Below are 16,834 nucleotides of genomic sequence, written 5' to 3'. Positions count from 1 at the left end.
AATTGAGTAAAAAATTACTCAACATTGAGCTCATTTAGGTCACAACTCAACAAATGAGTAAACAAGTTGTGACCTAATGTGAGCTCAATGTTGAGTAACTTTTTACTCAACTGTTGAGCTGTGACCTTTTTACTCAGTGTTGAGTAAAATATTTTTAGAGTGTTTTATATGTATATCCCCTTATAATATATACATGATCTATGTGATAGCAATATTATTTTTATTAAAATGCGAATACTATAATGGTGTTGTTCCTAAACCGTTCGGAGCCCCCCCCCCCCCCAATCTTTCCCTGCAAGCGTCGTATACGAACATCATGAACTACACTACCACATGATGTGGTATACAGTAGAGAAATATCACAATTCAGAACTATTTGAGCTATTTATTAAGCTAATTAAAGGCATTCAGTCATGTTTTGGCTATGACCTTTAAAAAAAATATTTAAAAAAAAATCCCGACCGACCGACCCAATTCAGCAAAAGTTGTGGAGGACAATATTTTTTTATAGCCTTATCATGATTATAAAATTATGTATATCCCCTTATAATCTATACATGATCTATGTGATAGCAATATCATTTTATTAAAATGAGAATACTACATGTATAATGGTGTTGTTCCTAAATCCGCTCGGACGCCCCCCCCATCTTTCCCTGCAAGCGTCGTATATATACGAACATCATGAACTACAGTATCGTGACTCACAATATTGGCTCCAAACATGTCAAATATGGACTTATACTGCTCGTTACCGCCAATTACAATCCTAAATACCCTAATCCTAATTCTAATCATAACCGCTAAACCTAACCCTACCCTATAGTATAATCCTACACTAAAAAACCTAACCCTTTATATAATCATATGCAAGCTTCAGTGGCAGTTTCTTTCTCTTGACTCAAAGGCTGCAGTAAAATTGTTCACTTGATTGTTGTTGGCAGTGGCTTTCCTTTCCTTGATTTTTATCTTCGAATCTGTTTATGCACTTCTCATTCTATATACATAGGCCAGCAAGCTTACAGGCCTTTGTTTGCCTGTCTTGAACATTTGTTTGAGCCTGGTCCCATCAGGACCCAAGTGTGTCTCCACACGGAGTGACCACTTAAATAATAGTCTCTCGGGTCGGTGGTCTTGTCATGCGGATCAAATCCGCGATTTTGATTTTTAAAAGTGATCTTGCTGTTTTGTTCCTTTCGAAAAGGAAATAATTTTTAAAAGTTAAACTGTGTACATATAATGATAGTAAGTTAATAGATTAAAATAAGTTGATAATGCTGTTAGCATGGTTGGTTATTATTATGAATGTTATATTAGGGACCGTTCACAAAACATTGTAAGAGGGGGCCTGATGCAAAAAGGGAGGGCCTGAAGTTTATATGCTTTTCTATGGGATTGACCCATAACTTTCATGTCAAAAAAGAGGGGGGGGGGGGGCGGAAATTTTTGAGGTCTGTAAAGGGGGGCCCTGAAAAATTTTCGCGATGAAATTTTTTTGCATCAGGCCCCCCTTACGAGTGTTTGTGAACGGTCCCTTAGGTCTTAACTACTTATACCGTACATTTAGTCTTGTCACTACCGGGACATTGTATTTCTCATCATTACGAGGGGGTATCAAAACGTTTTTGACCCCCTCGTATATTGTAGGCTATAATCTACTATCTACATATCCTTAAACATGTTTTAGCTTAAATGGGTAATTATCATTTGTATGAAAAATATGCATGTTATTATAATACTGCAATAATTTAAAAATATTCGCAACATACATGACATAATAGAGAACATTGAAAATAAAACCAATTTGTGCTCGTTTTACTTACTAATGACGGGTTAAGGGTGCACACCACCAAATCAAGATCCTATTCTTTTAGTGTTAACGGCCCGGGTTAACGGGTGAGAGGAATTCGTTATTTTCTCATGGTTAAAACTCCCTGGTTCATTCAAAACACCATTTTGTCTAATATCTTTGATATCTTCAAATAATTATAACCAACAATTTTTGGAAGCAACTCGATATTTCACGGCGGTATACATCGAAGGGGGGTACGGGGTACTCAAGAGTGCACAATTTTGAGAGGCGCTGCTCCGAACGCAAATGCGTGGACAGATAACTTTAAAGCCATAATGTACGATTTCAGTGAAATTTAATTTTTTGATACCGTATACCAAAATGTTGAAATAATATCAGTAATAATTGCCGGGAAGGGTTACTGTCCATTTTAAGCTGAAATAAGAAGGTAAGGTGAAAGAAATCCCAATGGTTATTTTGGCCATTTACATGCATGGGAAGACATAAAGTCATAATAAAAAAAATTATGACTTTGCTCTGTTGACCTACATAGACAACAAATTTGGCCGTTTCCATTTAGGTGCAAGTTGGGACACGTATAAACATTACAAATATGCAAAAAAAATCAGGTTTGAAAAAAATTAACCAATTTTATATTATAAGATCGTACATTATGGCTTTAAGCGAGGAACCTTGTGTAAGATATGGACAGTGTAAGAGCTGAATCTTATATGCTAATAAGCCACCACGCATGCACGGGCACGCATGACGTAAATAAGCAGATGACCTTAAAAATTACCGACATTTTTCACCTTCCAATTTACCTATCTCTTTCATAGATTGTAATATTAACCTTGAAACACGAATAATATTAAATATCTGGCGGGAATTCATTATTTTTACAAATGTGAATACGATTTATACCTTACTTTGTCACCGTAAATTTAAAAATAGTTTGAATGATATGATCTAGTAGACCCGACAACATCGTCTCGTGGACCAAAACTCCACGGGTTTTCTCGCGGGATATGACGAGAGTTGGATTCCCATCTCATACCACTTGGCTGTGAGTTGAAATCATACCCACCACCTCTTCCCGTAGGACTACTACGATATTGATCAGCGTGTGGTGCGTGAGAGTAAGACGCAGGCGGAGGACGGGATCGGCTGTTATAATGGACACCGGCTGATCGACTAGCGTATTGAGTCGCTCCTGATCGGTCGTATTGGGTTCGGCCTGTTCGGTCGTATTGGGTCCCGCCTGATCGGTCGTGTTGGGTTCGGCCTGTTCGGTTGTATTGGGTACCGGCTTCTGAATATTGGTATCTGTAGTTATCGGAATGGTCTTTGGTACGTCTTGTATCGTTATAGCTATGCAATGAAAAGGAAAAGAACGTGATAAAATTATTACCTCATAATACCGTAAAGATTCGCCTAATGGCGCACACGGGCTCATTTGCCTTAGGGTAAATTTCACGTACAAATAGAAAGTTTCCTCCTCTGAAAATCCTAACAAGAATTAAGCGTCGGTGCCATTATTTGCTGGTGAGATTTTACTTCAGAACACTATTGGTTTGTGCTTAAAATTCCAGTTAAGTCAAGGAAGCCAATAGCGCCATTAGGCGAATCTTTACGTTGCCGTGATAACAGAGTGTAACAGAAATATATTGTTGCCGGTATTATCAATGTTCATGATGTTTGAAAGCAAGACAGTTAAAATGTAGGCAACATTTGAAAGCACAAAATATCTTTCAGCTCCAGTATTTTAAAGGGTTGCGAGTACTAGACCATTTGAAATCAAGATCGGCAAAGTTCAGAAAACCAGGTGCAGTGAGCTGTATTTATTTAGTAAGCTAGGGGGTCAAAATTGTGGAAAAAATGTCGTGAATCACAGTACACTTTTGAGCGAAAACAGTTTATTTAGCTTATGTCAACATGGAATCATCAGGTAAAACATTTTCCAAAGATATTAAACTAGGCTCCGCTATTCGGCACTTCGTCATTTTTCGGCATTTAAGATTTGGACAAATCAACCTAAACATTAATATCTTACACAGACAAAGATCTACCCACGCTTGCATTGATATGTGTTAAGACTAAATAGTTACGTTTGTGTTAGCGTTGATGACGCATAATTATAAACTGAGTCAGCCATAAACAAACGGCAGCTGTTTTCGGAAAACTTCGAAGAAGAAGGACAAATAAGAGGAGGAGGAGGAGGCCCGAGGAGGATGGAAAGAAGAAGCAGAACAACAACAAGAACTGAGATGAGATGAAAAATGAAGAGGCTTATAAATACACTACAAGATTCCTATTGCGGCCACCTGCTCAAGTATACATCAGCTTACATCGTTGCCTCCTGGGTGCCTAACTGTACACACATAACAATGCTGTGTTACTGCACAGGACCCACCAGCAGTGGTACTGCACTGGGTACAACACTGGTACTACTTGACATCACTGTTTATCAACAAAGGCGAGGGACTCGTCTGTCGATATGCTTGATCGAGCCGCTACACTGTTCAATGGCTTTCTTGTACTATATGAATTGTGGCGGGTGATTTAGAATGCATGTGCCCTTAGGCTGCGATCACATAGAAGTATACTATTCGGGTATACGGTGCACGTTTTGTAGGTGCACGCGTATAGCTTGAATCGAGCAAGGTAATTTCATAGTACCGGGTCACATAAGAGTGCACTAATTCGCTATACGAAATACGCTCATTCGATCAGGCTGAGTTTACTATAGTATACTCTTATGTGAACTCAGCCTGATCGAATGAGCGTATCGTATAGCGAATAGCGAATACCGTATACCGTATACTTCTATGTGATCGCAGCCTTAGCAAACTACGATGCGTACGCACACTGCAGGGCAAAGAACAATGGAAATTGCCATAATGCGCGCGCATACTGCCGGGCAATGACATCACATGCCAAGTGGTCTATACCTGTGTATACAGTAGACTGCGCTGCATTCCTTTTTTTTTTTGATAAACAATTCATACGTTTCCATGCATAAAACCATTTAAAATCTATGACGAAACACATCACATCTCCAGTGACTGCCCTGCCCAGAGAAAAAAGGACTGCGGTAGTTGGATATGACCTGTGTGACCCACCATATCTTAACACATAGACTCAACCTCTTTCATCTCGAATCTGAGATGAATGTTAATGAAGTAAAAATCAATGTGGGTGGTAAATCTTAACCAATAATAGATAGGCAAACATACATGTTTATGCATTAGCCCAACCCACTGTGTTCACTGAACCCAACCCACGTGGGGTAGCTCTATTCAGATTTCATTTGACAGCTTAACCATCGCGTATACGTGCGCGACGTCAAGCGTACTATACATTGTATTGGACCTTGTGCAAATAATACGCGCTGGACGGCGCGCGGCTATTGAAACGGCTTAATTGGTAAAAACCACAGGATATGTGCATAAACAGCCAATACTGCATTTTTAATGAGGTAACATCATACCCACTATAGAGTACATAGTTCATTGTATATTCGAAATACAGTAGACCAGTTTTCTCATGGATATCTGAGCTGTTGAATCAGAACAGGAATGATGACTTTTCCATGGTCAGGTCAGAGAGATTAATTTAGGGAATGATAAATTAAACTGGTCTACTACAGTAGACTATGTAGGCCTATACAGCAGCAATAGGAATCGGGTAGTGTATCATGGTATTGTGTTTGCACACTTACTTTGCATTGTAAACAGGGCCTTTCTGTGTGTTAGATTCCCTTGCATATGAAGGAGGAGGCGGGCTGTAGTATTCTTGATGGTATGTCACTTTAGATTTGCTACGTCCATCCGGGTTCTCTTCATGAGGCGTTGGCTAAGAGAATGATATCAGAAAATAATAACTAAAACTCATTGAGTGTCAAAAATTTCCATTGATATTCATTTATTATCCATGACAAATGTTATGTAAATATAACATACTATGTATATTATGACCATGTGTGATTTCTTTCTTTGTGCATGTGAAATACATTGATCAGCATGCAAGCAATTAACAGCAAAACAGTAGCCAGGGACAACATGGACAAGGGGAAGGACACCCATAAACAGTAGGCCACTTCGTCGCGCAAATTTGCTTCAGAGTTTATGTTGCCCCAAATGGCTTCAATTGGCGCTTCATTTTGAACAAAATTTGGCGCACACCGCCTCAGACACCCCTCATGGCGTTAAGCGCAAAAACGTCCACTCTTCCAAAACTATTTCTGGCTTTTGACCTTTCTGGCTACTGGCCTGATTAAAAGCTCCAAAAATTTAAAACTTTGTATAAATACCTATTACTTGATTTCTTTGCAGTGTTGTTTATACTAACACACATTAGTACTGCACAGAGTACTTTTTGGTCCCATTATTAACCTTTATAATAAACTAAATATTCGCTTCATTTTGAATGCAAAAAATAAGACACTAACCTCGACAGAAATTTCTATTTCTTCTTCATCAACTTCAGAATTTCCACAGCAATGGTAACAGTTGAATATCAGCGTTAATATCAAAAGCAACACACCAACTACCCCCATGGTGGCAAACAAGGCTATCCCGGTTACGTAATCACCCTGTAATTGTGCTGGGTCCACATCCGGATCCGCTAGATCTTCCTGATACTTTTGTTCCGTATCCCATTCCCGCCATGACAAATAACCGGATAAAGTGGTCAGCAGAAGCGAACATGGTAGGAGTATAAATGAACAGCATGCGGCGCTCCACAACTGGAAAAGATGTCAAAGTCAAAAGGATACGCTACGGTTATAATGGGTTTTTGTTACATGGTAGTGTGATCCCAGCAAACACAAAACGTTTTCGACATCATTCGCAAAAGGTTATAAAAGGTTGTCAGAAAACGTTTAAATGTCGGGTTATATAAAGGGTATATTTTAATATAAAAGAGTATAAAACGTTTTCATAACCTTAAAAACATTTTTTGATAATTTACTGCTCAGCAAACAAAAATGTTTTACAGAAAACGTTTAAATGTCGGGTTATATAAAGGGTATAAAAACATTTTAATAACATTCCAAAAACATTCTTGAAAACTTGATACAAAACATTCTAAACAGAATGTTATTTTGGGGAGTTGAAAAAATATTTTGCGAAAAACGTTTGCCCAAAATATTTTCAATAACGTTTTAAAAACGTTTTCATGACCTTTATATAACCCGACATTTAAATGTTATTAAAAGGTTTTGTAAAAAACATTTTAAGAACATTTCTGTGTTTGCTGGGTTCAAACATTTTAACATAATGTTATTTAAGTATTGACACAATATTTGGCAAAAATGTTTGTAAAAATAGTTTACAATAACATTTTTTGAATACATTTAAAAATATTGTTGCAGTGTGTTTTCATACAAAACGTTTTAAAACGTTATCATGACCTTTATATAACCCGACATTTTAATGTTATTAAAACGTTTTTGCCAAAATAGAACTTATTTAAAACGTTTTTAAAACGTTTTTGTGTTTGCTGGGATACGTCAGGATTCAGAGTATTATGCAAACTAAAATCATGAATTGTACATATAATTATTATTTTTCCAAGCATCTCGTGCATGTTTCTGTAAACATGGTAAATACCGATCTATGACTGTACAGTCAAAAGAGCACCACGATTTAATTATGAACTTATTGTAAAGGGTGGCCAAAATTGTTCGAGCCCTGCTCTGTTTTGGTCTGCTACCATATGATTTTGCTTTACTTTATATGTAGAGGTTATTTAATGGTGAAATACAGGGGCGGATCCAGGAATTTTCAATAGAGGGGGCGCCGAGCCACCGCCCAGTGGCGTAGCTGGGATTTTTTCCGGGGGGGGGGGGCAAGCCTGTATGGGGCAGGGGCCCAAATCCACCAAACAAAAATTTTGCCGCCCCTTCCTCAAAAGCCCGAAAAGGTTGACCCAATTTTTTTCCGGTGGTTTGAAAAAGTGAAGAGCAAAGAAAAAAAAAGGATTATAGGCGCTAGCGCCCTAAAAGCAACACATTTTGATATATAGTACCATTCCTTTTTTCATCTCTCTCTCCTTTTTCCTCTTTTTTCCTTGCGCTAGGGGGCGGGGGCCCAAATAGCGCTAGGGGGCGGGGGGGGCAATTTTGCCAGGGGGGCTACGCCACTGCCACGCGGCGCGCCGCCGCCGCGGCTCGGCGCCCACACAAATTCAGGCGCCGCTCTGCAAAAATACACCGATCTGAAGAAAATAGAGGGGCGAGCGCCGGGTGCGCCCCCCTCTAAATCCGCCCCTGAAATAAACTGAACTGAACTATAGATTATTTCCATTTTTTCACGCCTGGCTATTTCATCATATGATTTAGTATGAATTGTATGAATCTATGCAAGGAGACCAACATAATTGGGCCAATGTGTGCTCGATGTGTACATGGTGTAGGCCTAGTGTGATATGTTTTTTTTTTTTTGGGGGGGGAGGGGTTTGTCCCGGTTTTGTCCCCGATTTTGCGATTGCCACTTGGTGCGGGAAAAGGTGTATGGGGCTGTAAGTGAGCTCTTTTCAACGTAAACCACAGCAGTGAGTTTAATTCATAGTTTAAAATAAAATGTAATGTTGATTTGCCAGATTTAGCAATGCCACATAAAATAATCGTCACCCTCATAACCTAATTGCCCAAGTCATTTTTTTTAGATTTGTGGAAAAGGCAAAAATCAGACAAATGATTTAGGCAATTTGGTTATGAGGGTGTAGTGTTGGTGTTGCCTTGATGGCGTTGAAATTAAAATAGGTCTATATATACTGCGCCAATAAAGTATCCTTACACCTTACACAATAATCACAATTTCCAAACTGAACAATATTGGGGTAAATTTGTTTTTTTAATAGATGCACTATCTAATCCGGCACATTATGACACCCCAATGAATCCAATGTGACTTCAAGAAGCAAAGTTACAAGCATTTGATTAGACGAAGGTCCAGTTTTAAAAGTGACAAACAGGCCTATTCAAAACTCCACAGACTAGAGAGAGTGAATGGCTAATTTATGCGTTGGGCCTTAATTTAAAACAAAAGGAACAAAAGAAAACTGAAACAAAAGAACTGACAAATAAAATGAAAGTTATGAAAAGTACAGAGAAGTAAAAACTGAAATAAAAACTGCTTTAAATAACGCTTCATTGAAGAAACTGTGCTGTCTCTTTGTTGCGCTTGTTGGAATCTTTTTGCGCCTTGTATAGACCAGTTTGTCACTTTTAAAACTGGACCTTGGTCTATTCAATTGCTTGTAACTTTACTTCTTGAGGTCACATTGGATTCAACGTGGTGTCATAATGTGCAGAATTAGATAGTTCATCTATTAAAAAAACAAATTTTATCCCAATATTGTTCAGTTTTGAAATTGTGATTATTTTTCCAAGTGTAAGGATACTTTATTGGCGCAGTATAATAGATTTACGTATTCAAACTAATGATAAAGACAACGTCACTGATAGGCTATAGTGGGACAAGTCCTGGAATAACTGTCTTGCCTAAGTCACACTCATAGATTTAGGTAGAAAATCACAAAGGTCTGGATCTGGGGTAACAATGACATTTTGTTGCAAGGTGGCAATTGTTTTAAAGATTGAGTTAAGCAAAAAAAATGAGGGTGATGGTAGCCTTGGTAGGCCTATAGAAAGAAAAATGCAATTAATATTATAAATTAGCTTACCACTGGTTTGTTGTATTGCTGTCTTTTACCACAGCAGAACACCATATGAAATATTCCAGCGAAGAAAGCCTAGGATAAAACAAACAGACACACAAATGAATAAACTAACAACTATAATATCTATTTCATAATAATACAATGCCCAAAATAAAATAAAAGGTATACCAGTTGCAAAGAATTACAATGCCTATTTATGAATGAGAATCTGTACAATAAGTATGAATCCGGGGGGGGGGGTAAATTTTCGAACAGCGTGCCAAAAATGGATTCCACCCCTCTTGGTGTGCTACAAATTGCTTGCCTCGCTCCCCCGCCCCCCCCCTCCCGCGGCCTGCCAACAAAAATATTTGCACATACAACATTTTCGGAACCCAGTATTTGTATCAACGTTTTCGTATTTTTTCTATACGCCTTTTAAGCTTAGAAATTGACAAAATGCCTTACAAACATGACAAATGTGTGCCCCATATCCTGGTTCATATACCCTTCTGACCTGCCAAAAATTGCTTGCTTCCCTTTTTAGCTTGCCAAAAGTCCCGGGCCAAAAGTACCTCTCCCATTTTGCCCTGGCGCTCATTATTTATAAATATCATGCTTATTATTGCACATATTAAACTAATTATAAATTGATTTCTGCACTTAACATAATAGAAAGGTGACAATATAATTTCTTTTTGATATCTCCAAAATCAAAGTCATGAAGAACGTTTTGGTAATTTGGTTTGCTTTCAAATACTAGTACATTGTACCGTAGTACATTGTACCACGGTATACCGTAGTAGGGGAGAGCGGGGAGTGTTCGCCCTAGGGGCAGGTTCGCCCACCCCTTGTTTCTCAGCACTACGGCTATCAGGGAATTTGGTGATGGCAAAATTATGTGACATAGGTCATTATAAACTTCTCATATTAGCTACGCGACATATAGGGACGTGTTCATCGAACTGCAGCCAAAACAAAAAAATTACACCAAAACGTAATTTTTCTTGCATTCACAATGTTGTATTATCATTGATACATAAATACAGATGGTTTTAATGGAAATCTGTATTGGGAACATATGGGATTTGTCAAAGATTTAATGCAGTTATAATCTCCTTATTCGATTTGTGTTTTGCATACCCTGAAGAAAATACAAAAATGTGCACAAGGGGCTCGTTCGCCCTTTGAGGATGGGGCATGTTCGCCCTATATCTTCCCCGGGCGGACTTACCCCAAACTGGTGGGCGAACCTGCCCCATCAGCGTATTATTCAAAATATTGATAATTAAACCATTAAACAAGGTAAAACTACTGAAAAACATGTTTTTTAAAGTAATGTGATATCGGTATTACTCATACCACAGTTAATGTCCTAATCCATTTCTCCCCGAAGTTGTAAACATGATACGTTTAAGCTCACTTTGGACCCCTACATTTTACCCTGACCCGACCCCTGCAACAAATGTAGTGACTCCCCAGAAGAGAATGAATGCCTTGTATACTCTTGCTAAATGTTTGCATTGAATATGTTATTGTTATAATGCAATGTTTAAACCTTTTTTGTGATTAGGGTGAACTTACCCCACCATATGGACGAACCTGCCCCAATATGGGGCAAGTTCGCCACTTTGCAAAACTTTTTTGTTTGCTCTATCTTGTTGCTATTGTAAGGCCTATTAGGTCTGGGATTGTGGCCGTATATAGCTAAGACATAGGGCTTTCACATGGGCTAATCAGGTCATCCCTAACCTTAAAATTGACATCGCTAGGCTGGTCAGAAAAAAATAGGGCGAACACTCCCCGCTCTCCCCTACTAGACGTGATAGATTGAACATGCATAAACTTTGCATGCAAGTTGAACGTACATGCCCTGGTTGAACCCAGAGGATGATTTAAGCACTACCCAACACTCCAATGATTAACATGAAAAATGAGTGCCACAGTAAGTTGAACCTTGACGTTTCTGCTTGAGAGGGCCTATAGCCCAGGGGCACATGGCACTCAATTTTCATGTTAATCATGTTAATATTGGATTTATATCGGTGTGTGGTGCTGATTTTTTGAAAAGATCTGATTGGGAGCTAAGGGTTCTTAAACGGAAACTGTTCGCTACTCCTAAAGGTTCTACTCCTAAAGTAAGTGCTGTCACAACAATATGTTATACATACGAGGGTCGTTCAGAAAGTTTTACCTCCATCATCAGTGTACTTCGGTTATATTTATAAATGCGCTTTTATAAATTACGCACGTGACCACCCGTGCTGCCATAACAGCTTGTAGGCAGTATGTCTCGAAGTGACCTCATACATATAGCAGGTGGTCTTTTTATATAATACATTTGAATGCAAAGACGGAACAAAATGAGACTTCTCAGCAAAATTGTCTAATTTTGTTCAACTTTGTGATTATATTGTATAAAACGTTTCCGTCGTTGAATATATTTTTCCGTCGTCAAATACTTTCAAAATGTTGTTTTTGATAACATATTACAAATTCGGAATCCCCTCATGTGTAATAATTTTGCTATTCAATCAATACTTAAATTTTATGATATTTATCTACTATTCTGTATAGGGGTATAATAGTGGTCAATGCATGAGGATTTGGTCACGCTTGCTGGTCTTGGCATGTCGTGCCCATGAGTCACGTGCGTATTTATAAAAGCGCATATTAACCGATGTAGGGGAGAGCGGGGAGTGTTCGCCCTATTTTTTTCTGACCAGCCCAGCGATGTCAATTTTAAGGTTAGGGATGACCTGATATAGCCCTATGTCTTAGCTATATACGGCCACAATCCCAGACCTATAGGCCTTACAATAGCAACAGGATAGAGCAAACAAACAAGTTTTGCAAAGTGGCGAACTTGCCCCATATTGGGGCAGGTTCGCCCATATGGTGGGGTAAGTTCACCCTATATCACAAAAATGGTTTAAACATTGCATAACAATAACATATTCAATGCAAGCATTTAGCAAGAGTATACAGGGCATTCATTCTCTTCTGGGGAGTCACTAAATTTGTTGCAGGGGTCGGGTCAGGGTAAAATGTAGGGTTCCAAAGTGAGCTTAAACGTATCATGTTTACAACTTCGGGGAGAAATGGATTAGGACATAAACTGTGGTACATGGTATGAGTAATACCGATATCACATAACTTTAAAAAAACATGTTTTTCAGTAGTTTTACCTTGTTTAATGGTTTAATTATCAATATTTTGCATAATACGCTGATGGGGCAGGTTCGCCCTCCAGTTTGGGGTAAGTCCGCCCAGGGAAGATATAGGGCGAACATGCCCCATCCTCAAAAGGGCGAACGAGCCCCTTGTGCACATTTTTGTATTTTCTTCAGGGTATGCAAAACACAAATCGAGTAAGGAGATTATAACTGCATTAAATCTTTGACAAATCCCATATGTTCCCAATACAGATTTTCATTAAAACCATCTGTATTTATGTATCAATGATAATACAACATTATGAATGCAAGAAAAAATATACGTTTTGGTGTAATTTTTTTGTTTTGGCTGCAGTTCGATGAACACGTCCCTATATGTCGCGTAGCTAATATGAGAAGTTTATAATGTCCTATGTCACCTAATTTTGCCATCACCAAATTCCCTGATAGCCGTAGTGCTGAGAAACAAGGGGTGGGCGAACCTGCCCCTAGAGTAGAACACTCCCCGCTCTCCCCTACACTGATCATCACATCTCTGTTATCTTACATGCCAGGAAGTTGAAATTATCCATGATTATACTCTTACATCTTGGCTACAAAATAAAAGTTACTTGACTCAAATGTGATTTTTGGTTGTTAAGATGTGTTGGTTATCGCTAATACAGATTTGGTACGTCGGAAACGGTCTGAAAAGAAAGGCTAAATAATATTAATTTACAAAAGTAGGTCACGTCTATTAAAAATGATTTTTTTTTTTGTTCAAATAATTCAATATCTAATGCTTCCAGGTTGTTTACTGTATCATAACACTATGTAGGCCTATAGAGCCTACTATGTCATCTGGGAAAAAGTTCAAATTGTATAAAATTGAATCTTGTCAACCTAGAAAAACTCACTTTGGTTAGATGTTAATTTACTGAGTCTCATGTTTTTTTGCACAACAAAACAAATACATGTTCAGAATATTCTTCATATTGACCCTTCATATTGAATAGCCTTCATATTGACCCTTTTCCATTCATATATTGGCCCTTTTCCATTGAGGTTGCTGATTTCGATCGGGTGAGCACTTGTTGGTTCAAGTCGAAAGTTAAAATCAATTAAGTCGTATGCACATAGTTTTAACAAATAATATTGGTCATCTTATTTCCACGTCAAGATGCATCCATTGCTTAAAGGATGTTTATAGTTACGAATTACCCTTAACCGTGGTCTAGTCGAAATCTGGCAAATTTCATTCGAACCCTTCGATATTTCCTCCTCATATAAAACGTGTTTTATTTTGAAAGCCCAATGCATGTCAAGGAGCATATTTATTCCAAAGCAGTTGGACAGCTAGCTGCTTCTTAAAACATTTTTATGGAGATTATCCAAAGCTACAATATGATGCTCCGTTTCCGACATGCCAAATCTGTATTCGCTTTAACCAACATATCTAAACAACCAAAATTCACATCACCGCGATTTAAGAGCATAATCATGTGTAAAACGATGTGATGATGGAGGTAGAACTATTTGAATGACCCTCGTAAATTAATCAATGTTGAAAATTAAGACACTGATTTGGATTTATGTAACTTTTTCTGTAAAGCCCTACATGTATAGTGTCTAGATTTAGACCTACATGGGAACCAGGTAGTGGCGTAGGGGGCCCATGAGGGATCCTGATATTTAAGATTCAGGCATATTGTTGTCATTTTGATCCAATTTTTTTTTACCATTTTCGTCCCTTTGGCCCCCACCCCTCTGAAAAAATCATGCCTGGCTACGCTTCTGGAATCAGAGGCTTAGGCTTACTACGGATATGTACATAGTCTACATCCGCCTATATTTCCAAGCCTGACTAGGCTACGTAGGCCTACCGCCTACTGATTTATAATCAACTTTAACTTACCACGACTCCAGTCCACACAGCTACATAATAATTAAAATCCACATCACGTCCTGATGGGCACTCATAGTAGCAACCAACCCAGAGTCCAATGGAAGCAAGTCCTAGAATCCATGTAAATGTCCCCGTGAATAACAGACAACCAGGTCCTATCCAACCCATGGTTCCACCGCTAACAACAACACCAGCGAGAACAACTTACTTCTGATCCGATATGGTCACAGTAGTAATATGCCTAACAGACAGAGAGAAGAGATGAAAAATTTGTTTGTCATTTTCCAACTTGATTTCAGATAATATGATCGGATTCCGTAGCCATCTTTTAAACAAATTCACATCAAAATTGCATTAGGCTGATATTGCTTCCTTCTAGTGTCATTTATGAACATGTATCATGAGTATAAGTATACAATACAACGTGTGTCAGCATTATGGATAAACAGCCAGGTAAAAAGGCATGTATTGTTTTCAATATAATGCATAAAAGAACCAAATACTTGGTTTATTTGCAGTCTTTTGAATTTGTTCACAGACTACGTAAAATTGCGAGGCCAAATGAAACAGTTCAATGCTGATGAATAATCAGCGTCCGGGTTCACTCAGCTGAATATTGCATTATCAAAGAGTCTCAAATATTTCATGAATTAATGAAAAAATGTCACTCTAAAGCATTTTTGTTACGAGTATAGGCTATGCAGTAAACAGTGGCACGCAGTTGCCTTTCTTTTGGTAACTTTATTTGCAAAACTTAAAGGACTGTTTTCAGCATGTTCAAAGACATTTTTACCTACATGCTGCTAATTACGGTATTAAAAAAAATACACCATTATGCGACGAAAAAAAGAAACCCTGTTCTACGGGCGGACGGACCTTTCATGTAGGGTCGGTTGGTCGGGCTGTTGTTGGTGTTTTGTTTTTTTTTTTTAAATGACCCAAAAAATAACCAAAATCTGTAAATAATTTGCAATTTGAGAAAATACCAAAAAAAAATTGTTCCTGAAATTTCCGAAATTTGGGTCGGCATTCATTTGTACAGGAAAAATGTTTTCCCAATTTGTTCAAAATCTGGGTCGGTCGGGCCCGTAGAACAGGGTTTTCCTTTTTTCGTCGCCTTATCATATGCATAAATTCTTTCATTTGTTAACATGAAAAGTAGGCCTAATGTCTTGCAAGTTTTTTAAAATTAAAATGGCATACGGTAACTCTTGAACTTGGACTTTGCATACTAAACTCTTATATTATTTATTTAACTATGCACAAAAAGTTTAATGTATCGTACTACGGTGAGAAGAAACGGTTGGTTTGGTTTTTTTCAAATATATATAACTGTCACCACTTCTTACTTACATAATGTACTCCCAGCGAAAGTGTAAAAAACAATAAAATTGTTAAGTTGCTTAAAAGTGAAGCATAGGTCGTTCAAATTGTCATTTTTTTAAATGAACATTTTGGCATAAAACGAAGAAAACAGCAGTATTGACGAAGTTGAAGCCCCATTCAAATACATGTAGCTAATGTATATAAGTATATAAATTAAAGATTTATGTAAAATGCCCTATTTCACTATAAAAAATGATTGCCATATTTTACTTAATTCAAGCCTCAAAATGCACAGAAAAAAATGTCTCCACCATGTCCACCTACGCAAGCCTTTGATTATATTTGAGAGACTATTTTTCTTCAAGAAATTTCCTTTATATTTGCCCTCATTGAGAGACATCAGCTCCCCAAATATTCATGGTGGAGTGTGGCAATTGGATTAATGTCCGAGGAGATAATAACACGACCCACCCGGGCCTAGAAAACTTTATGTGGGCTTACTGGGGACAGCGGGTTTGATTGAGGGCCACTGTGTATTCACGACCGGGGATATGTGCCCCGGTCGTGCCTATTTGTTTTGTTTTGGGGCATTTTTTTAAGTAATTATTCTATGTACTTTGTCAAATTTTGATTATTAGTTTAGTTTAGTTTATTAGTGCAGTTAAGAAGTCAAGGGCAAGGTAGCCACTTTGCATACGGCGGGGTTTTCATGTACCTATGTTATGTACAGCCTGTCTCAAAAAAAAATTGTGCAAGTGAAAAGCGCCCTCTCTGGCAATTAGAAAATACCGTTGTGACATAATGCTTACATCAACGTCAAGGGCGTAGTCTTAGCTCTCAAATGCTGTTTGTTCTGTTCAATTTGCTTGTTTTAATCTAGAGATATGTTTAGTTAAAGACGAAAGGGTAAAATCACAATTGTGCCACTTTTACTATAGGGAAGAGGGCTTAAATGTGACAGTGATAGCATCAAGTTTATCAAGAGTTCCT

General features: G+C 38.0%; 1 protein-coding gene across 1 annotated transcript; it reads right to left on the bottom strand.

Annotated features, from left to right (window-relative positions):
• Positions 1-1,885: 1,885 nt before the first annotated feature.
• On the bottom strand, positions 1,886-14,958 carry LOC140137584 (uncharacterized). The gene is made up of 5 exons (XM_072159309.1): positions 14,528-14,958; positions 9,482-9,550; positions 6,243-6,539; positions 5,514-5,647; positions 1,886-3,163 (listed from the first exon to the last, which is right to left on the bottom strand). Exons 1-5 carry the CDS (start codon positions 14,684-14,686, stop codon positions 2,737-2,739), a joined length of 1,086 nt encoding a protein of 361 aa, XP_072015410.1. The 5' UTR covers positions 14,687-14,958; the 3' UTR covers positions 1,886-2,736.
• Between the last annotated feature and the right edge of the window lie 1,876 nt (positions 14,959-16,834).

Source organism: Amphiura filiformis, chromosome 17 (genome assembly GCF_039555335.1).
Source record: "Amphiura filiformis chromosome 17, Afil_fr2py, whole genome shotgun sequence".
NCBI lineage: Eukaryota > Metazoa > Echinodermata > Ophiuroidea > Amphilepidida > Amphiuridae > Amphiura > Amphiura filiformis.
The sequence above is the reverse complement of the archived record's forward strand: the minus strand, read 5'-3'. Positions and strand labels throughout refer to the sequence as shown.

Bases quoted from the DNA above. Each gene is read 5' to 3' on its own strand.
- LOC140137584 (XM_072159309.1), bottom strand. From the start codon at position 14,686: ATGGGTTGGATAGGACCTGGTTGTCTGTTATTCACGGGGACATTTACA. The intron at 9,551-14,527 runs GTAAGTTAAAGT...GTTTTATCCTAG, and splicing joins CTGTGTGGACTGGAGTCGTG to GCTTTCTTCGCTGGAATATT. The intron at 3,164-5,513 runs GTAAGTGTGCAA...TTCATTGCATAG, and splicing joins GGCCCTGTTTACAATGCAAA to CTATAACGATACAAGACGTA.